This window comes from Halichoeres trimaculatus, unplaced genomic scaffold (assembly GCF_033239565.1).
Source record: "Halichoeres trimaculatus isolate MK-OKI-2021-1 unplaced genomic scaffold, fHalTri1.1 fHalTri1_scaffold_8, whole genome shotgun sequence".
Taxonomy (NCBI): domain Eukaryota; kingdom Metazoa; phylum Chordata; class Actinopteri; order Labriformes; family Labridae; genus Halichoeres; species Halichoeres trimaculatus.
Window position 1 is genome coordinate 12,453,766 of NW_027437186.1, and position 22,395 is coordinate 12,476,160.

Below are 22,395 nucleotides of genomic sequence, written 5' to 3' on the forward strand. Positions count from 1 at the left end.
TTCCAGGCTCTCATAGCCCCTCTGTTCAAAGCGGTCTGATTTAGTGGGCGTGGCCTTCATATGTAAATGAGCCACCACTGATACTGCCCCGCTCTTCCGCGTCATTGACAACGGCGCCACAAGCTCAGAGTGTGCAATGTTCAGAAAACAGCGAAGCTCGTTTACCGTAATGCAACACGCTAACTGCAGCTACAGTTAGCATCCTGAAGCTAACACAGAGACAGGGGGGACACTAAGGAAAAGCTCTTACGTCTGCTCCACAGCACACAGCATTTAAAATACTCACATTTCCAGGGTCCGAGGTTTCTTGGCGGATGGTTGGTAATGCGCCTGGATTCAGGACCAGTCTATTCACTAGCCCTCTGTTGTACTGTCCAACGTTGGAAAAGCAGTCGGCCGTGAAGTGACTAGCACACACCTGCACAGTTTTACTGAGTATAGCTGGCACATTTCTTTGATAAATGAACTCTAGCCACTTCCCACTGAGATGGGAAGCTTGTGCATGGAACTATGTGACTGTTTACAGCCAAAAACAGAGCAGTGATGGCTCTTCAACTTTGGCATTCTCCTCCCCGCTGCTGGAGAGAGGAGTGGGCATGGAGAGGGTGCGGGGGTATCTGCTCTGGTGGACCAATCAGGTCAGACTTGCTCCTGATTGGTCAGAAAAGGGAATTGCCAAAATCCAAACAGCTCGTTTTAGGATTTTACGTTCACAAGCACTACTAAATACAGGTTTTGTCATTAAATATCACATTTAGTGGGCTGGGAGGAAAGCCAAAGACCCACAAATTTCACCAAAAGACTCAAAGTGATTTTTGCATAATATAGGATCTTTAAAGGAAGGGTCCGTGACTTGTATCAGGGCTGTCAGGGAGAGTTAAAAAAGAACCCAAAGCTCTGTCGCACATTTTTTACTTGCTTTAATCAATAAATCTGAGTTACTTGAGAACATGGATGAGTCCTGGTCATCAACTCTTTGATCAACGAGCATGCTGGGAGTGGTGGAAAGGTAATTGAAATATTTGGGAGTCACAGAACTGGACTTTACTTTGAGCGACAAATAATATCTGCAGAGTACCCTCTTTATTTGAAAAGGTGGCAGTTAGGGAAAATAACTGAGCACACAGTTACAGAGTACCCACTCCTTCTATGAGATATTGCAGTTAGGGAAAACAGTAAAACTGTCACTTGAAGATACATTAAACTACCACTTCCCTTTTCAGACCTCAAACGCCTACAGTTACTAACTGTCATCTTGCTGCTAGCAAGTTACTGTAAAATCTACAGCAACCTTTTTACAGTTTAATAACTCAGTTCTCTAGATCTCTCAGATCTGGACACTGAACAGCTACAATGCAGAAAAACAGGGTATGACAAAAGCAGCTTCTACAAAAAAAAAAAAAAAAAGAAACATTTTCCCTACAAAGCCCAACTAAAAACGTTTTTAGAAAGTAAATTTACCCAAACATCACATCGCATGGTACTGGATCGGATCCCACAGGCGCACAGCCATCATCATAGGTGAACACACATGTGGCCTTGTAGATGAATGGACCTGGTGAACCAGAGCACTCCATGATCCTCTTGATGGAGGAGACATCTCCTGTCACTGAACCACTATGGGAAAACAGGACCATGAGAAAACACTTTAGAGCAGATTTCATCACTGTGAAAGAAAAACTGAGTCACTCATGATGAGATCACTTGAAATCAGAGGTTTTGACGGCCAGCATCACATTCTTTGAGACCTACATTTACATGTAGGAGGCCGCCCTGACCACTCTCCTGATGCTGTGCAAGTCAGGAGTCCTGGCATACTCAGCTGATATCCTTCCTCACAGGAATATTGGCACGAGGTACCAAAGGAGAAGTCGCCATTCTTGTAAGTGCAGTTCACGCTTCCTGTATCTGGGATTGTCACCTCATCTTCTTTACACTGAACAACTGCAGAGAAAACAAAACACAATCACATATCATAACCTGGCTGTGAGCGACTCAAAAATGTGATTGCAATTAATTTTTTTATTTTCTTACCTTGTTCGCACCTGTCTCCGTAAAAGCCTTCATGGCAAACACATTTGTGACTGTTGATGGTTTCTACACAGTCTCCATGTTGGCAGGAGCCATTTTTGCAGGCAGCTAAGGAGAGAAGAGAGTATCACTTAACAGTAACAAAACACAAATAGCAAAACAAAGCAGCTAAATCTATAAGTATGAGTATCTCAATCAGTAATTTTCTTAACCTGTGTAGCACAGAGCAGTTTTTAACTTCTCACATCTCTCATCATTCCACTTTCCAGGCTGATGTTGCCTTTTGATATACATCTCCACACAGTCCTCCCCATCCCTTTCATTATTTGGTTCTCCTCCTGCCCAGTTAGTTGCTTCTTCAGTCAGAGTCTTGTTGGTCCCCACCCAGGTCCACACTTTATTGATCTTACGGATCCCAATCCAGTAGTAGGTGCGTTTCTTGGGCAGCCATCTGTTGAGATGTTCAGTCTCCTCCTGGTTTTGGATGGCCACCATATCTGTATAATGCATCTGGCACCACTCTCGAGCTTTCTGCCAGGTCATGGAGCTGTTGGAGTAGGAATAGGACCAGGAGTGTGCAACAGACCACACGCACAGCACTGAGGGGGAGGATAGACGTGCTTTAGATGTCAGAGTAATACTGATGGGTTTTAGAATGTTAAGGAAACAGGGTTGTTTTTGCAGAAGATTAACTTACTTGTGCAGAGAAAGGTGAAGCTGATCCATGTGGAAGTTTTAGATCCACAAGTCTGAAACAGTAAAGAGAGGATGTTAGGAAAAGTGAGACCAAAGATGCAAGTGTTCAAGTAAAGACTGCCTCCACTCACCATTTTTATTGATATGTGTGACGGTCTGTTGAGAAGTCTTGGTATTTCTTCACTCTCAGCACATCAAGAGATAATAATAATACATTTTATTTACAAAGCCCTTTTCATCAAAAGATCCCAAAGTGCTAGAGCTTCAAAAAAACAAAAAAAACAAAACAGAAAACAAGAAATTAGAAAAGATAAAACAATTTAAAAACAACTAAAAGCAGAGAAGAGATGAGTTGACTCGGAGGTTTGTGTGCTGAGGTTCCTGCTTTTATACTCCTTATCAGTCTGCTCCACTTTTCCTGGAAGCTCCCATAACAGCACTTCACTAGAAACACGCCCCCACCCCTTTCCCCACTATAAACTCCCACAGTGGTCTCAGGAGCATTCCTATTTTTCTCTTTCTTTTCCATGTTCATTTGAGGAGACCTTTTGCTACCATTTTCACCCTTAATATTCATTTCATTTGTGACGGCCTAAAGCTTTCGATTTATATTCTGCCTTCCTCTCCTGCTGCTCCAGGTAGCTGTGGGTGGAGCTTGTTAGTGACGCAGCACACCTGAGCAGGCTGGGCTCAGGAGCCTTTAAAAGCTGAGCTGCACTGCAATCTCTTTCTCTCCCCTGACCTGTAGACTGTTGTAGGATGCACACACACCAATTTTTTTCATAAACTGCTCCTCATTTCAAAGCAACTTGTTTTCCTTATTAAAGGAATTTGTAAACCATCGCAGACTACGTGTGGTCTCCCTCTTTTCTCACACAGTTTTGAGCTCAGTTGTGACAAATTTTGTGCATTTTCTTCATGTAACAGCAGTTTTTATTAGTTTAATACACTATTTTTTTTACTCACAATGCATGATAACAAAGTCTGTGGCTCATAAATTATGCTCTGATTAAACATTTAGCTGTTTTCAAGCTGTCCAACATTGGTCCATGCCATGTGGAACACAGGCAGCCAGTCAATGCCTTTGAGCTCAGGCCACGTCCACATGTAGTCAGGTATTTTCAAAAACGAATACCCCCCCTTGTTCGTTTTTAAAAATACTTCCGTCACACGCAGCGGGTAGATCCGCCGGTGAGTCATTCCCCCATCATTCATCTGTGACGTTAAAGAACTGAAAACTCTGTTTACAGGCGTCTACATGAAACCATGAAACTGGAGTTTTCCAAAATCTTCACAAAATGATATACAAATAATTTATTCATTTTTATATCATTTTATTTTGTTTATATGATTAATAATTGTCTTAGTTCCAAAAAATTCAAAAAAAATTCTGGCTTTTTTTGATGGGTCAGGTTTTGAAGGGTTAATAGCAATTGTAAATAGAGGATTGATAAGAAACCTGATCAGTCATTTACGAGTAAATCCTGAAGCCAGAGGTGACGTGGTCAGGTTCTGAAAAACATGTCAATGAGTATTTTCGTATCTTGAAAAATAGCACTCAATACCTTGATTCTTTGCTATGGAAATGTGTTGTGCATTTGACATGGTCAAAAAATGGTAATAAAATTGTGGCCACGATATATACTATTATCATTCCTGGAGTACTGGGTAAGCAAATTGAGCACACCTACTCTCAAAACTACAGTAGTCTATGTGATGTCCCCAGGGCAAGTGTTATCCTGCATTTAAGCAGTCATTTAATTAGGCCTATGTTTGATACTTTGCTGCAATGGGCAGTCACTCCATTCAAGACAGACGGTGACCTGGCAAAGTACACCTCCAAAATTGGAGGTAGGGTCTCCACCATGGCTTTCTGCAGACAAGCAGCACTGTCACAAAAATCAGCATTCAGGAAAGAATCCACATTTTCAAGGCTACAACAAAGACTCACTGAAGCTGAGAGAGTACCTAAAAAAAGAGATAATCTAGGTGGGTAGGAAATACAAATGCCAAACAGGAAGTGAGACAAGTTTAGGTTGGCTGGATGGATTTTGATGAGAGAGGTCATTTTTTTCTTTAAGTCTATGTATAGCACAACAAACTCTCCAAGTGTCTTTGTCTGGTCTTTATTATCTTGCAAGAGGGAGCAAGCAGTACAAAGTGTTGCACATTCTGCAATAAAGCTCAACAAGTGTTAGTCCATCACTTGCTTTTAAACACTAGGACAACAAAGAACATGTCACAAGAACATTTGTGCTGAGTACAATTAAACACTTCCCTTTTTCAAATCAGTGTTCATGTGTCACATGAGAGTCACATGTCAGGAGATGTCTATTAGCCACTTCCTTTTTGTTACAAACTGTTACTGAATGAACTTTAAAATTTCCGTTACAAAGGTACAATCAGGTGAAGTCTGTAAGAGGATCTCGCCTTTAAGGCGCTACCAATAACAGCGAGCGATAGATAGGAGCAGGATTAGACCAATCACAGTGCAGTTTGCTTCAGATGACGGATACAGAGCGTCGGATAGTCTTCTGATTGGTGAGCGAGACCAAAACAAACCTTTGACCTTCCCCCGGTGGAACTATGGGAAACCAACATGGCGTGTAGCATCGATGCTAATCACCGAAATACGGATAAAGTGTGGACAAAAGACATCCAATATCGAGTATATGATAACAGACTTATTGCGCAGGGACCCTAACAAACAGCCTTTTTTTCCAGGTCCGGACGGAAGATAAATAAAAGTAGTATCTGTCTGTGGGTACAGATTACTGGCTGCACCTATTTTTATTCACAAGCGTTACTTACCCTTACTTCTCACTGCGTACCGCCACCTCCTGGTGGGTCACCAGTCCCCACTGTGCTTAAACTTCTCATCAGTGATAAATAAAACCAAAACATATCAGGATTATATCCGAGCCATTAGATGATAATCTGTATAATAAATCAGTCATGTGGAGAGATATGACCTGAATGTACTCATAACATGAACTTTAAAAACTCTAGCCAGCCCATCAATGAGGCAGCAGCTGCCCAGGCTCAGAGACAGAGGTGGTTCATGATGGGTTTAGGATAAGCTGCCTGAGCGTTCATTTACAGGAGGGTAATTTCAGGGAATATTAGGATTCAGTCTACTCTGTTTTAAAGATTGTGCCAGTTTAGCAAATGTAGACTTTACCAAATGTAATGGACTTTTATTTCTTTATAGAATCTAATTTGATTAGGTTACTAGATTTTAGGTTGGCTCCACTAAATGCATGTATTGTAATATCCCTGAAAATCTGATTTATCTCATTAACTACATACGGACACATTATTATTACTGTAAGATAATGTATGCAGCTGTAAGCTCTGGAAATGTGTATCATACAATAATCATGTTTCAGTATGAAATAATATCATTTATCTTTTTTTTTCTTTCTTTCATACTTTTTTTTTTTTTTTTTTTTGACTGTCCATGTCATGTCTTTGTCTCGGTACTCTAGCCTTGTCTCAAGTTTGAATTTATCACGATGCTAACCAATGCTAGCTTGTACTAATCTTTGGCTAGGAACCTACACTAGCTAAGATAATGAGGCCCTACAGTTTTACATGTAGAATTCATTTATCTTAACATTCAATCTTCTAATTCCTCAGCCAACAGATGGAGACATCGTTTTTTTAGCTGAACTTTTTGCGGACTGTTTGTTGGAAAGTTGAAGTTAAAGGTAGAAGATATTAAACTTACATCTGTAGGTTAACAAAACATTGAGCAAAAGCTGCTGACTATCTGTCTTAGCTTAACACTCCTAGCAGCTAGCCTAGCTTTTTTCTGTGTACCTCACAAAAATTTCTATTCACCACCTTATTTATTCTATCTATACACTGATAGGAATTTAGCTGTAATTTTGTGGGCTAACCTTTTTTTCTTGTTTCTTTGATTTTAACAATAGCTTGTGTTAAGCTAGACTAACAGCACCCTAGAAGTAGTTTTATACTTAAGGGGCAAACTGGTGTCAACCCTCTGTTCTAACATTGGGCAAAAAGGCAATTTAAAGAGGGTCTGAGGACTAGAAATTTGAAGTTGATTACAGCAACACCTTTGGCCAGCACGCAGATTGTCATAATGACATGACTCTTAACAAGGTGTGTGTTTCTTTGGAAACATGAATGGAGTTAGGATCTTTTTTTCACACTACTTTTCTTTGTTCAAGACAACATTTTAACAGGAACAACGCATAGAGGTAATTTCATTTATTACATCGCGCTGTTGTTTGAAACCTGACAACAAGCTAACTTTGTCAGTTTGTATCATAGTTTAGGCCTTGTACACATGTAGAAGGTATTTCCAAAAATGAACATCCCCTCCTCGTTTGTTTTTAAAATAATTAATAAAATAAAATAAAATAAAAAATAAATAAAAAATATACTAAAAATATATAATATTGGATGTATTTTGTCCATATAGAAATAAAACTGTTTTGATTCTGATAATCTAGTTTTGAATCACAGATTATGGTTAGGCATGCATCTAGTTGTGAGACTTTTCTAAGAACACTTAGAAAGTCTTTACAGTCTTTTTATTAAATATTCAAAAGTTTAAAATTATTCATTTGAGGCAAAAATAAGAGGGAAATGTGAAAAAATATAGCTCAGAGACAAGTCTGAGCCAAGAAAAAAGGAAAACATTTTAAAGTATTGCACCTTTCTTTTCATGACGCAGTGAATCTGTATAACAATCACTCTGGTGCACTCTGCAGTTTTTCAGAGCGGCATCATGTTTGATGGTTGTAGTTGTTGTAGAGGTTTGTGAAATGTGGCAGAAAAATTAGAGAATCACAAGTATTTTCCACGCTCCAAAATCACATCACAATATACAGCATGTATGCTCCATTCTGCAATTTTTTTTTATTTTATTGCCCATTCATTTGTTTACATTGCGAATCACTTAAACATCACCAACCACCAATCTGCTGTGTGTGAGTAGTTCTCTTTTTTTTTTCACACTAATGTAAGCAACATCAGCGAGTTAACACATAAAGCTTAGCAGTTCAAGAATCGAGACACTTTAGTAACAATATAACAAACTTTTTTTTTTTCAGCTTCAAAAAATGAAAAAGTGAACAAACCAAAAAAATAAACTTTAAAAGAATTAGCATCATAAAATTAATTTATTCCAAGTAAAAATACAAAATAATATTAATGACATTGACCAGGTATGAAAGTCTCCCCCAGAAATAACTATTAATGGTTGAGAAACAAGTCTGTAAAGAAAAATACGAAATAATAATGAAAATATGTAAATATGTTTAAATTCTTTTCTTTTTTAGCAAAACTTTCTAAAAATAATGAAAATTTTTTCTCAGTACAAAGGCTACATTACTACTGGAAGGTACTAGCAGGTAGAGTAGGTAAATACACAGTAGAAAATGATTTAGTGAATCACAATGCTTGCAATGAAAATAATTCTGCAATAAAGATTTATGCCTCTTTTTCTTGTTTTCTTCTTTTCTACAAACAGTACAAACAGTATTGCACATTACAACAAAGAATCAAGGTTCTTAGCCTTAAAAAATGGGACTAATTCAAGTCTTGCGTGTGTAGAAGGCCACCAGTCAAATGATGCACCTTGGGGGCTTCTGATCAAGTTACAGGTGAAAACACTTGTTGTGTCTGTTTTTGTGTTAAAGAACATTCTCTCTGACTCCAGCTGATCTGTGACTCTCACAAGTCTACGCTTAGCTTCAGGGTCATATCGCCTCTTTACAAAACAAAAGGGAGCACAAACTTTTAGGAAACATAAAAAACTTCTCTTAAAAAAATAATGAACAGAAGATCTCTTTCACAACTCTGGTCAGCATAGTAAATGATTGGTTATAAATATACAAAAACGTGGGAAACATGGTCAGTTTTCTCTCTGAGCACCTGATATTTATTTCCTAATGAGCTCTTCTCTTACGTTTTAACCAATTTGACCAGTGGGAACCTCGCCCAACCTCCACTGTGATAAAGTAGACTCTCACTAACTACGTCATTATATTAGATATAAAGCTCCTTCAGTTGTCGTCTTTTTCAAAAAAATAAATTCTTAAAACAAAAGCAAAAAAGCATGATAAAAATAAAAAAATCAACCATCTGTTAAATTGTTTCTTTCGAAGAATTAAATTAATATATATTTTTCATCTGAATAAACTTACTTAGAAAATATCAGTTTCTCTCCTAGAATATTTCAAAATTGAGGTATTGCAAAAGATCTTGTCAGTCAGAAAGCACGCTTTTTGTCGTCTCTTTTTTTTTCTTTTGTCTTTTAACAAAAAGGACCGCTGACCGTCTAAAACTGTTAGGATACAAAGAGTAGTGCATAACAAATATCGATCATAGAGAAGAAACAAACATAGAAAACCTGTCCGGGTGGGGGAGGAAATGTCACAAAAACACCCAGAATTCACTTTCAGAGGGATACGTATTATTACTCTTTGTTAGCCTCTTTTTTTATCAGTAAAAAAAGTATCTTCTGCTTTGATTACTTTCTTCTTCTTTTTTTGGACAACAGAAACACCAATCCTGAAGCACAAAACAGTTTTCGACTAAAATAAGAGAGGGGGAGGACAGGGGGCGCCAACACGGGACTGTCACACTTGACAGACGAAAAGGGGGAGGACACACATGAACTGTTGCAGGATCAGATTGTCCACAAAACTGCTGAAACCAGTGTTAACTTGCCTCCCCAAATCTAGAGCTAGTCTCTCATTCCTCATCCCCTCTTCCCCCCACTCCCTAAAATCCTGTTTGAACTGCTGAACCCTTTAATAAACTAAAAATCAAAGATGTCCGCCTCTTTTAGCAGGTCCATTACTTCAAGCTTTGCAGGAAAAAAAAAAACATCTGGATAAATATGACAACCCCAGCTTGCACATCTGCATCCTCTGGTGTTTTTATACCCAGTGTACCCACCCCAAACCCACCCAACACACCTCACTCCAGCCGTGTAGTTAGAGCATGTGCAGAGCTCAACCTCAAGTCTCCAGTAGCTTCAATAATTCGCCCCTCTCCTCAAACCCACTCCTCTAATCTCCTCCTCGTCCTCTCCTCCTCCTCCTTGTGGAGGTTATCTGTTACAAATCAAACATGTGAGCTCTTTGGTTGCATTCTGGGACGTAAACGTGCGCTTCTGTCAACGAATAAACAAACAAAAAAAAAACACCTCAGTCGTCAGTTAAGCTCACATTAGTTTGTCTTCTGTATGTGCGTAAGAAAGACAGCCGTCCGTCCGTCCGAGTGTGTGTGTTTGTGTGTGTTCATGTGTGTCCAGAGGCTTCTGTGTATTCTGGTGCAAGTTTGTGTTTACAAGAGAACATATATACGTGTGCATACACTGGTTATGAAGTTTCACAGGACTTCTATGTCGGACATTAACGACAGTTAAAGCGAATCACAGTTCTAGGCATACACACCTAACTACATACGGTATAAAAAATTGCACAATTATATCAACAATCACTGCAAAAAAGTACTTCACCTATCAGAGACAGTTTGAATGGTTATCCTACATTTAATTTGTGATTATTAAGGTTGTTTTCTCTCCTGTCGCGTGAGGCAGGAGCCGCCATGATTCCTCTGACCAGTCGTTTGTGTTTCTATCCAGTTTCGTGCGAGTCGAACGTTCTCGTTGTGCAAACATGGGCAGAGTCGAATAGTAGACATGATACTGAAAAGTCTTTGCATGCAGCAACCTGATTGAAATAAACATGCAGTTAGGGTCGACCCACCCTCACCCCCTCCCCCCCACCACAAAGGTAGCCATCGTTGTCTGGGAGCGCCCCCCCTCTCCCGATGATAGCTTGTTGATGCCCGGTGCTTCTTTAGATCTGTTACTGATTATTTTACACCCAGCCTGAAGAAAGTACGTATGGTATCTGTTTATACCATGGATTTAGCAGCAAAGCTATTGCAGCATTACATTTACATAACACTAAAAAATAATGTTATTATAAAAATAAAGACCTAGAAATCAAAAGCAAACTAATCCGCGTATGAGGTATAAATATTTTCAGAGTCAGAATTGAAAGTGGATATAGCCGTGTTGTTATTTGTACTCACACTACTGGATAATTGTTGCTACATCTTATGCCTCCTATCATCTTTTCTCTTTATGTGTATTTGCCTTTGGTTGTATTCTTCACGAGGGGCAATAGAACTACAGCTTTTCAAAATAAGTGCATGCTCCTTTTTACATAAAATTTAAATTATCTATATATGAATAGATAGGTAGAAAACAGAAAATATATTTATATATTTTTAAATATTTAAATGGTCCCACCTCTGTCTCAGAACGGGGGGAAAAGGGGGGTCCAACAGGACGTACCACAGCACCCAGTCAACAGCAGACAGGTGTCTAACAGATCATCCTGTGTTCTTGTGTGTGTGGAGGTGTGAGTGTGTGTGTGTTTGAATATATGATAGGATTTGTGCCAAAGTGCAAATTTTGCGCTGATAGATGTTAGTGTCCCTGCAGTGCTCATCAGCGGGGACACACTGAGTTCAGAGAGGGTGGGTGAGGGGGTGAGACCGGGTTATTTTTTCATGAGGTGTTTGAGGGGAGACAGGTGGAGGAGGTCTGGCTGTGGGGGTGTGGTTGTTGCAGCGCTGACCCAGCCAGTAGGGTAGGAAGGGGAGCAGGGCGTTGTTTTTCTTTTGAGGGGCTGAGTGGGCGTGGGCTCCCCTGGTGCAGGGCTGAACTCTGGACCCCTCCCCTCTCAGCTCCAGCGGAAGGACACGTGTCGAGGGCGGTCGCCCCCCTCCTTCACCAGCGGCTTGTGAAACTCTCGACCGGCTCTTGAGTGGATGCTGGCCCAGCAGTACTCACAGTAGTACTGCAGGCAGGTGACGTTGGCACAGAAGAAGGGGGCGAACTTCCCCCCGCAGCGAGCCCCCTGACACTCATCACACATCTGGTCATCCAGGACGTAAGGCTTCACCTCCACCTGAAGACACAGAGGGCAGGGTTCAGTTTATCCTCATGAACAGATACAGATAAAAACATGAGCTGAAGGTCAAGTCACCCAATACAATGCCACCCACTGGCCAGCTGCTTCTCATGTACGAGATGTGTCTGCAAATCAAGAAGGCCAGCAGCTGGTCAGAAACTCTGCACTGCTCAAGATTATTTTGCAAACATTTCTCCTTATAATGCAGTTAAAAAAGCTGCAACTCAGAGTGAAAACTAAAAAGTAATATTATAATGTTCATTTTAAAGATGCTATGAGGAGGATCTGTTTTAATTGCACTCCCTCGCCACCTTCTGGCCCGGTGTGTCACGCACACTGTTGTAGATTACTTTTAGTGAGGCGTGTGTTTGTTTTGGAATTAAATGGCGATCAGATAGAAACAACTTTTCTTTGTTCAAGACAACTTTTTACTGGATACAACATGCTGAGGTAAAGTATTTATCAGTACAGTTATGTAGCGCTACGGTTTGAAATGTGACATCAAGCAAACGTAGCAGCTGGCTATATGTTAGCAACATCATCAGCCCGGTGCTCCAACAAACCTGTAGGCTTTTGTGACAACAAATAAACACTGTCAGTTTGTAAGTAGTTTAGTAGCTGTTTTAATTTAGCACAGATGGCAGCCCGCTGCTCTAAGACATGTCTGTAATGTTTAATGTCAGTAAATCCTGGTTAGCTGTGTCCTGCCAGACCAAGCCAGAGCTAATGTAACCTCACTCTTCATTTTATTGATAGGCTCTCAAGTTTGAACAGACCACTGCAAAATAACTGCTGACTGTGGGTTGGAATGAACATTACCACAAACAGATTAGTCCCTGTGTCATATAGTGATTAGTGGCCAATTAGCTCAAGGCTAATTAGCCTTTAGCTCGGGCTGTATCACTTCCCCATTTAGCTTTCTGTTGCTCTTCTGTCATTTTTCTGTCTGACAGTTCGGCTTCTGTGTCCACCACCACTACAAAATTAATCACAGAAATCATTTTCAGCAGAGAAAAACACAGATCTCTGTGTTTTATCTCTTCTCACTACTAAACTTCGTCAGCCAGGGTGGTGTTGTCATAGAGACCTAAATCGGTCCTGGTCGACCCATCTTGGAAGCTAAGAAGTAGCAATCTAAAATAACTTGTAACCAGCAATATCGGCGCTGAAAATCTTATTTCAAAGTGTGCATTATGATCAGGCATATATCTAAAAGGGAGACTTTTTCAAAAAAAGTATCACTTTCAAACTCCTCTCAGCCCCTTTAAGTTGAGAGAAAATTATGACTCATCTCATGTCCTCATGATTAGATGTCATGCACACGGGCTGCATTTCATTTACAGTTAGTTCTGATATTGAGGAACTACTTTTAGTGAATAAACTAAACAATGTCAATAGATGATAACTGCAACTGTCTTCAAGCTTTCCATTCAATTCTCTTGCAGGAAATCTTCAAATCTCAAAAAATGAAAACCTTCTGAACTAAAATGTGAAATCTCTTTCTTTGTTGTTATTTTTATTTTTTATCATTTTGTATTCCAAAATAACTAAAATAAATGCTTGCATACAGAATTTTTAAGTGTCTAGGAGAGATGATAATGACAGTGATGACACTTTGCATGCCCTCAAAGGTGCAGCAAGACTCTTTTTCCAAAAAAGGAAGTCAGGCAAAGAAATAACCTTAACTCGCAAACCTTAACTCAATATTTCCTTAAGTTATTTTCAGAGCAGGACAACCTTTAACAGAGCCGGCACTGTCCAGTGTGGTATTATTAGGGTCCGAGGCCTGAGCTGAGGACACCTTCTAGCAAAGCAAGAAGGTATCCTTTTTTATAAATTGTATTTCATAAAGTGCACTTACAAAAGAAATCAAAAGTATTGTTTTCACCTCTGTCACATCTAAAGCAAAGCATTATCTTCACTACCTAAAGCAAAATATGATCACATGATCCCTGGAGCCATCAATAAATTTCCTGCCCAAAAGAGTGAGCAGGTATTGATCATGCAGAAGAGGAGGCTTATTTGAGATGATCATTTATAGTGATATAAATTGGGCATAACTGGAAATTTGAATGCAAGCCGTTTTATGAGTTATAAGAAAAAAACAGTTTAAATAAATTTACATTGAAGGTAACTTTTTTCTGATTTTGTGGCGCTCCCTGGAGGCCACAGTGCCCTTATCATTTGTCTGTACTGCCTTTGCCACAGGCCGGCCCTGACCTTCAGTGTTCAAACAGCAGCAGACTGAAGCAGGTATCCAGTGAAATGACTTTGACCACTAAGCAGGGAGACTTGAAATGAGAGCTCAGGCACCGTGGAGAAGCAGGGGGGTGGATGCTAGCCTGGTTATGGCGTGGCCACAAAATGAAAGGTTATCAAATCCTGAAACTGTAGGAGGACTGTCCCATCTTTGTTCATCTCTGCAGCAGCTAAACTCAGGCACAACCTACAGGACCGATCAGGACGCTGATCTCTTTCTGTGGCCTTCAACGCATCGTTCAGTGTTAAAACAGGAAGATCTAAGAAAACAGGCGTTCTTCTGTTCTCAAATTTATTCCTGTGTTCGACCTACTTTCTGCAGCAGATGTTAAGAAAAAGTGATGATCTGTCAAAAAATTACATCTTAAAGCGCAACAATCTGAAATCAAGTCGAACAAAGCAAAATCATTTTGACAGGGATGGCTTTTGATGTGTCTAAAACTTATTTCCTCTGACTTGTTTGTGTCCCAGTCACAACAAACTCCCCTCTGAAGACAAATGATGAAGAGGTGGGGTGCACTGCCACGCCCTGCAGAGGCTCGGCTCCCTGGCTGACACCCAGTCTCCCTCGGTCACGATCTGCCTCTCTGCAATTGGCCGACATGTCTAAAAAAAGCTGGCTGCAGCACAGCCAGAGTGGATACACACGTATAGGGAAGTACTATAATTAAACCAACCCTGTGTGTCTGCAACTTGAAACATCTGTCAGGGTACCGGCAGCCAAAGGCCAGAGTGATTGCACAGCCGGGCCTGTTCTTCCGTTATTGTAGGCCGAACTATAATGAGAGCTGTGATGGATGTTGGAGGGCTCAGGCAGAGTTCAGCTCTGCAGCATGCCAGAGGAATGACTGTGAAAACCTCAGCTGTGGTGGAGACAGAGAGGAAGGAGATTGTGAATGAAGTGTGCGCAAACTTGCTCACCCTCTTGTCGATGTCATTGTGCTGCAGCTGGACAAAGCGGGCGCTGATGGCGGCGATGTAGCTCTGCTGGTTGGAGAAAGCCACACGGCCAGCTCCCTTTGGGTATTTCAGCTCCGGGTCTGTGTCGATGCCGGCGTAGCAAACACCTCCATACAGCCGGTCCATAATCATAGCCAGCTCCACTACGGGGGGAGATAAAGAAGTAAGTTCAAAGCAGTTCTGAGCTTTGGGCATTTTCAACTCAGAGGAGATACAGGAGGGCAGATCTTCTTTTTAACTCTGCTTTCCTTTGTTCTAGTCAACTTTCCCAGGTTGCAAAGTGACAAGATAATGTATTTATTCCCAATTTGAAATGTGACAACTATTAACCCCTTAATGCCTGAATTAATTAACAATTATAAAATAGATGTTTTTTTATGTGATTTTGCATTCTTATTAATTAATTAATTATTAATTAAAATAAGTTAAGTGGAAATTGTAAAATTGAGTATAGTACACACAACCATTAAAAATAAGTTATATAATATATATATATATATATATATATATATATATATATATATATATATATATATAAAATTATTATTTTATTTTGTGTAGACTATAAATTTGGGACAACAGGCATCCATGGGTTAAACTTTGTCAACTACCAATCTGATACTTATCTGATACAATACCTTTCTCTGATAAATCCTCCGTTGGGTGATTCTGTTGTATTTATTGTATTAAAGTGAGGTCTGTTGGTACCTCCTGAAGGAACACTCACTTTACAAATGTTTCAAGATGCTGTTTTACTACAAACTGTGATACTATATAATCCTCCAAAAATTGTGCATATACCAATCAATATATCGGATCAGGACATCCCTGGTCATGTCCTGCCAGCGCTCATCCACCAAGCAAAGCTAAAGTAACCTCACTCTTCATTTTACTGATAGACTCTCAAGTTTGAACAGACCACTGCAGAATACCTGCTGACTGTGGGTTGGAATGAACATTATCACAAGCAGTTTAGCCCATGTTAAAGCTCATGCTTTGTCACTCTCCTGTTAAGCTTTCTCGTTTTTCTTTTTGACAGTCCAGCTCCAGAGTCCACCATTATTACAACAATAATCCAAGAAATTTGTAAACCGAATCATGTTTTGACCTTGCAACAGATACTAATAAATCTCATTTAGAAATAACCAATTTTGGCTATGATAGTCTCATTTAAATCACAGATTTTAAACAGACAAAAAAAATCATCTTATATGTAGGAGGTTAGAGAAAAACGAGGTGTGCAAAAAGTCGGTTGGGAGCCCCTTAAACCCATCCAGAGAGCACCAAAAACAATGTCTTTCTTCATTTTCATCCAGGGACTGATTTTACTATCAAGTCTCTTTTTTTGAACGCAAAACAATTCTGCTGACATTTTGGCTCCTTGCAAAAAAAATCTCACCCTAAAATCTAAGCAAATGTTTCATATTGCAGATCTCAGCCTCTCCCTTTGTCTTCTGGAGAGCATCAGATTTGCAATGATTCTTAATATAAAACTGCTTTCCATTGTGTTCAATTACGTGCTCTTCTGAAATAAAAAAAAATGTGACAGTGAAGTTTTCTGTTTTCTAAGTATTGATTTTAGCATAATGAGTTTTAGTATAACCATGATCATACATACTAAAGAGCTTTCAGTAAGTGAGAGATTAGATATTCCTGCAGCCTCTCTTGATAAACTAAATGTTAAACCTGGACTTAGGTAATTGACTGTTATTACCGGATAAACCCCCTCCTCCTCCTCCTCCTCCTCCTCCTCCTCCTCCACTATTCATCAGAGCAGCAGTCTCAAACTGCTGGTATAATTAGGTGGTGTCACATTGCAGACGAGCAGGCGATGTTTATCCCAAGAACACAAGGACTGAGAGGACTGAGCCTTCCATTACAGCATGAATTCTTAACATGACGACCGCTTGGCCCGCGTCCTGGAAACCCAAGTAGAGGATTGCTTTCTCACAGGGAGAACTTTCATTATAGCCTCCGGCCTCTGAGCTCCATGCCAGCCACCACTATGAAAGTAATTTAGAGGCTTTAGGGGGGATGGCGAGTAAGTCGCTCCGCTCATATAAGCCAGTTACCTGCACGCAGGGGCCGCGGCACCCCCCCTACAAAGATGGTCTTGCGGGGGTCCAGAGGCTGGGAGCCGTCCATGACAAAGTCACTGTCACTCAGGTTCCAGGGACGGATCTGGACCTGCAGAGGGTGTGAGGAAAAGTGTGATCACTAAGAGGGAAATGTGAGCTGTGCCTCCTGTATGTTTTCACCTAGCTCAGAGCTAAGGATGCAGCACGCCAGAGTATTGCCAGCGTCAGGTAATTTGTTTTTCCAAACTCATTTTGGGAGGTTTCTGATGCCAACACACATGTTTTTTCCATCCAATTCAGAAAACCTGAAGTCTGTTCTGTAACAGAGTAAAGATGTTTCACCTTTCTTTATTGTGAGAGATGACAGATGCAGACATGATTTACACATTCAAACAGAAAAAGAAGAAAACAACCTCAGTTTTAGTTACACATGGACCAATAGACTGAACATAATGAAAGTAAAATGAATCATGAAGTCATGCTGACAGATGTTTCCACTGAGCAGTACATAAGCTTTTATCTCAGGTCAAAAACCCCATGAGCTTTGTTTTTCTCGGCTTCTGTATGGATTAGTGAGTCAAGAGAAAACACTAAGTGATGATTTGGAGAAACAATCCTATCAAATTGTTTAATGACTCAATACCTCAAGTTTTTGGTTAGCTTCTTAGCTTTTCACTTCCTAATGTGAGACTGCAAAGCTTCCCAGAAAGCTAGGAAACTGGTTTGGCACTGACTGATGGGACATTACATTACCTGAGTCTTTAAGACTGGGGTGCTACCTTGCCTAAGTAACATATTGAGCAGATAGAGAATAAAACATGAACACAGTCTACTTAGTGAAACTTAATTATGTACATTTATGTATGACTCTAAGTCTTAACAAATCTTCACGTGTTTCTAAAATATTGTCCCCTCTTCCCATCCAATCCTCCAAGTGTGAATGAAAAAAAGAGAAGGCTAGCAGAAACTATTACTTGAACCAAACAGTAAAAATGTTAACTCTGCTTTGAAACTGACACTTTAAAATGAGCTTTAATGGAGATTCTTTAGCCTTTGAAACCCGCCCAAGAGGGCACTTGAGGAATTGCAGTTTTTCCACATTGGCTTCACTTACAAACAGCTGAGGTTTCAGCTTGATTAAATGTGACTGACATTATACCAACAAAAATACCCTTACAGCTTCTAAACTCTGAATGCTGATCTCTCTAATGGGGGAAGGGTTTTGTAGCTTGCAGTAGTGTTAACCAGGGATGGGTATTGATATGATTTTATTGTTACCAAAAGCCTCAACAATTTTGCCTATCGATCCAATTCTTTATAGATTCTCTTAGTAATTTCTTCTGTGAAATTTCTGTATACAAAAAGTAGCTTTACAAGTTTTCTGGGTCAACAACATTGTATCTAATTTATAAGTAAATAAATATTAAATTGGTCACTGGATCTGGATATCTCTGAACATTAATAAATAAATAAATAAAAATGAGTAAAAATAGCATGTCATGTTGTGTTGATTAACTGTTTTGTTATTTGTTATTGACTGAAGTTGGCCTACAGTGACTCAAAAATGTTTACAGCAATGACTGTTTGGAACCTTGCCGTAGTTATGAAGTCATCCATGAGCCTGCACATAACTTTTCTCTCATTTGCCTGAAAGTAATTTCCCAATTGGTGTTCTTAGTGTTATTTACAGAGTAATTGTGATGAACGTTTAAATTCTGTTGTAATACCAAAGTTACTACGGTGTATGCTAACTGCTAGCATATCGAAGCAATTTCTACAGCTCTACAGTTTCATTTGGCAGACACTTTTGTCCAAAGCAACGTACAACACAAGCAAGAATTTAGACAGAAGGAAAAACCCAGTTAGTGCGACAACAGTGCTAAGAGTTATTTAGCTGCAGGTGCTGCCATTTCGAGCAAGAATTTTTATTTCCTTATTTTTCTTAATTAATGTAGAATAATCTAACTATCTAACCACAATTAATTGCTGCAACAATTTACTTTAACCTTCAACAACATTCAGTAATTAGTGCTGAAAATTCACTAAGAGCTGGGTCTGAGACCTTCTGACTCATTCTACCCCTGAGGACAAGGAGGAGAAGGGTCAGTAGCTTCTCGCATACTTTATCATCAAGCTAGCGCTATTTTGTTTATATTGGTTTTTGGTCTATTTAGGGACGTAAAATATTGATTGTATTGAAAATAAATCTCTTGTGAGGGAGTAATGTACATTTCTTTGTGCTCAGTGCTTTTATTAAGTAAAACTTTGAGCTAAAAATCTTAAATCAGAGTTTTCCTGGGAAACTGTCATCTATCTGCTAAGCTGAGACAGCTGTGGCGAATAGTCAATGATTCATGTAAAGTATTGATAAGGGAACCATTAAGCATAAAGGCCAACGATGTGGATGGAACCATTTTATGTTACTCATCACTATGGGTGAATAATCTTCGCAGGTATCGTCATCAACTTTGATTCTGTTCTATTATTTAAAGTTGGTGAAACAGTTACTTAAAGGTGGTGGAAGTCTTGGACCAGATGGTATCAGCTCTATGCTGAAAGTCTGTTCAGTGGCTGATATATTGTTTTGGTAGCAGAAGCTCAATTTTAGACATTTGATTGCATTCAGACATGAAGAAAACTACTGCATACTTTAAATTTTATAGGCCAGTTGTGAACACAAACAGACAAAATGTTCCCCCTAAATTTGCCTGCAAACCCCTTGGTGAGGATGTGTACATGTGCAAGAACATGGAACATTCAGGAAAATTCACCCTGTGACATCTGCAAATCTGCTGACACGCAGCATTGATTCAAACATAAAAATGATCTTCATCCTCATCCTCTGCCTCTGAGGTATCCTGTCTCCCAAGACCAAACTCTTTCATACCACTGACCACATCAGCAGGTTTTGAGATTGAAGTTATGTCTGAATTGTCACAGATGAAACTGCTGCTCACCGGTTTGTCCTTGATGGTGGGGCTGGACACACACAGGTAGAGCTTTCCATCCTCCTCGATGCAGGCGTCGATCAGGGCCTGAACTGAAGTCTCTTCCTGGAACAGCAGGAAGGCGTAGCCTGCGACAGAAAGCAGACAGTTTAAGGAAAAAGATGATACTCCATCTGTGGCATACATTAGTCATACCCAGCAGACAACTATACAAGTCACAGTCCTGTGACACAGCCTCACACATTTTTCTTTGTCATTATTCACGCTTTTAGACAACTTTGTATGACCTTGTTGCCTGTTCTTCTGTTCCTCTGTCCTCATTTGACTTTTCTGCCTCTCAGTCGCTCTGCACCCGGCACCTCAGCGCCTGAGCTGCTTCAGATTAAATGGCTAAGCAAAGTGCTGCACTCGGAAAGGAACCATGCAAAATTGATCAGGCCAACACACTGCAGATCCTCCCTGAGAATCGGTTCAGGTAGAGAGAGTTTGCTGATGCCTTTTCAAGGCAGCAAGAAAGAGCGATTCAGACAGTTACTCTGTACTGCTGAATTATTTAGCTCTGAGAGCAAAGACTTCATCCAAGGTTGAAGCTATGAGGCCGTTTGGGGAGTGGCAAAAAGCCAAACCAGCAGGGTGCAATCATCACACGATGTTAGGACAACAAAGAAGAGGCAGGAGCAAAAAAACAACAACTTCCTGTTGGTCAAATAATAAAACTACAGCACTTTCACCAAATGGATGAACATATCTGTCACATGCAGTTGTCTCCCAAAAGGCTGTAAATTATTGGTTTATTTCTCTGTACCCAGCACCACCTGTGGCACCCATGAGTCAGAGGAACATGAGCTGCAGTCTGAGAGGGCTGGGTAGATATGCACAAGTGCACACAATCACACACGCCCAGAGACTGGCTTCTGGCTTCTTGGAGAGTACACTCTGTCTCCAAATTTCTATCCCTCACTTTGCTGCAGAGGCCGCGTGCTCAAGTGTCTCCGAGTATCACCTTCACACACTCAGACACACATTCACACACATATACACTGATGTGCTCATGCAGACAAATGCTCGAGTAAAAACGAGGCGAAGGAGAGGAATGTGCAACTGTCATGTTTCACTTTAACATTCCTGAGTGGAGCTGCTGCAGATGAGGAGGAATAAAGCCTGACTTGGCAGTCGACTGTGGTATGTGGGAAGGCTGAGGTGGAGAGTGTGTGTCAGGGCAGGGAGGGGTGAGGGCGTGAGCGCGTGCTGGAATAATACAGAAGTAAAGGTAGGAAGCAGGGAAGGTGAGATGGAAAGAAAAGTTTGGAGTGAGTCCTCGTGAGGCCAGACTGCAGAGTCTCTGACGCTGCGTAGGGATGTGTGGAGACGTGTCCCCTGTCACAATGACGTCCTCCTGTCCTGTCCTCCCCTCAGCAGCGATGGCAGTTGCGTCTGGCTGACGTTTATGTCTCTATCAGCAGACAGTTTAACAGTTCGCTGTGTGGTTACAAACATTTTAGTGCTACAGACGGTTGACTTTCAAGTGTCAGAGCATCATGAACATGGAGGAGAGCTGCTTTTGTTCCTACGCCATGGCTCTCAGCTCCTGTATTTGATGGGAAGCACATTTATCTGACACAATCTAATCTTAAATTACAAATACAGAAGAAGGCAATTCAACAAAGTCTAACACAGCTTAGAAAGATCACTTTTTTAGAATAGTAAAGCTCCCAGTCCACTATCAAAATAAGACAGAAAATACCCACAAGTAGATGATTAAAATGTGTAAGTTTAGTATATTCTTCAAATATCATGTAATAATGTCATTGTTTCAATGGTTTAAGTTGACTTATTTTGCAAAAAAAAGATGATTTGATATTTGGTTTTTCCACCTTGAAGCCCCCAAAGCAACCAGTCTAACAAAGAGCAGAGCGTAAAGCATCTGAGTCTGCTTCCTGTTACAGCTGCTTCCTCATTTTCATAGCTGGGGGAATTAGAGTATGCAAATGTACGAATCCAAAGAAATGAAGACATGTGTGAAACCCGAATGGTGCTTTTGCATCAGCAAACTTTGAACTATAAAAATTGAAGGTAAAAACCATCTAGAGAAGTAGGATGTCAGACAGGATCCCCAAACAACAGTACTGAAAAATTAAAAAACATGAAACCTCACAGTATTTGAGCTGAAACTTTCGTCAATTTAAAAAAAAATTACTGAAAAATTAGCATTTGTTGCACAATAACTGACCATGACGGAGGTATCTTTGGGCTTAAGCTGTTGTTGACTAGTATTAAAAAGTGAGACACTGACTTTAAATGTCAGATTGTGGCATTGCTGCCCAAAACAGGGTGCTTTTTAAACATTCATATGTATGTATCCACCTTTTTTTTAAAAAGGAAAAATTTTGCAATTGTTACCCAAAATCAGAGGTTTTCAAGTGGTCTTGCCTCAGGACCCACTCTTGACCCTCA

At 40.2% G+C, this 22,395-nt stretch overlaps 2 protein-coding genes across 10 annotated transcripts in view; both read right to left on the bottom strand.

The window, feature by feature from the left end:
* Positions 1-1,496: 1,496 nt before the first annotated feature.
* On the bottom strand, positions 1,497-5,555 carry LOC141795485 (L-selectin-like). Of its 2 annotated transcripts, XM_074676388.1 has the most exons (7): positions 5,539-5,555; positions 2,859-2,989; positions 2,729-2,780; positions 2,244-2,630; positions 2,035-2,139; positions 1,753-1,944; positions 1,497-1,617 (listed from the first exon to the last, which is right to left on the bottom strand). In XM_074676388.1, the coding sequence occupies exons 2-7, from the start codon at positions 2,859-2,861 to the stop codon at positions 1,607-1,609; spliced, it is 750 nt and encodes a 249-aa protein (XP_074532489.1). In that variant the 5' UTR covers positions 2,862-2,989; positions 5,539-5,555; the 3' UTR covers positions 1,497-1,606. The 2 variants fall into 2 exon arrangements, with proteins under 2 accessions (XP_074532489.1, XP_074532488.1); XM_074676387.1 differs by lacking the exon at positions 5,539-5,555 and having other exon boundaries at positions 2,859-3,099.
* Positions 5,556-7,593: 2,038 nt separating this feature from the next.
* The window catches only part of cpeb3 (cytoplasmic polyadenylation element binding protein 3), a 71,830-nt gene continuing 57,028 nt past the window's right edge, over positions 7,594-22,395 (bottom strand). For all 8 annotated transcript variants that reach the window (XM_074675443.1, XM_074675442.1, XM_074675445.1 and 5 more), the window contains 4 exons: positions 19,951-20,069; positions 16,988-17,102; positions 14,877-15,058; positions 7,594-11,693 (listed from right to left, as the gene is read on the bottom strand). In XM_074675443.1, coding sequence (XP_074531544.1) covers positions 11,466-11,693; positions 14,877-15,058; positions 16,988-17,102; positions 19,951-20,069 — 644 coding nt within the window. In that variant the 3' untranslated portion in view covers positions 7,594-11,465. The remainder of the gene's footprint in view (positions 11,694-14,876; positions 15,059-16,987; positions 17,103-19,950; positions 20,070-22,395) is intronic.

Excerpts from the sequence above, each read along its gene's own strand:
- LOC141795485 (XM_074676388.1), bottom strand. Across the intron at positions 2,631-2,728 it reads CTTCACCTTTCTCTGCACAA|TGCTGTGCGTGTGGTCTGTT; the intron begins GTAAGTTAATCT and ends CCTCCCCCTCAG. Across the intron at positions 1,945-2,034 it reads CGGAGACAGGTGCGAACAAG|TTGTTCAGTGTAAAGAAGAT; the intron begins GTAAGAAAATAA and ends TTTTCTCTGCAG.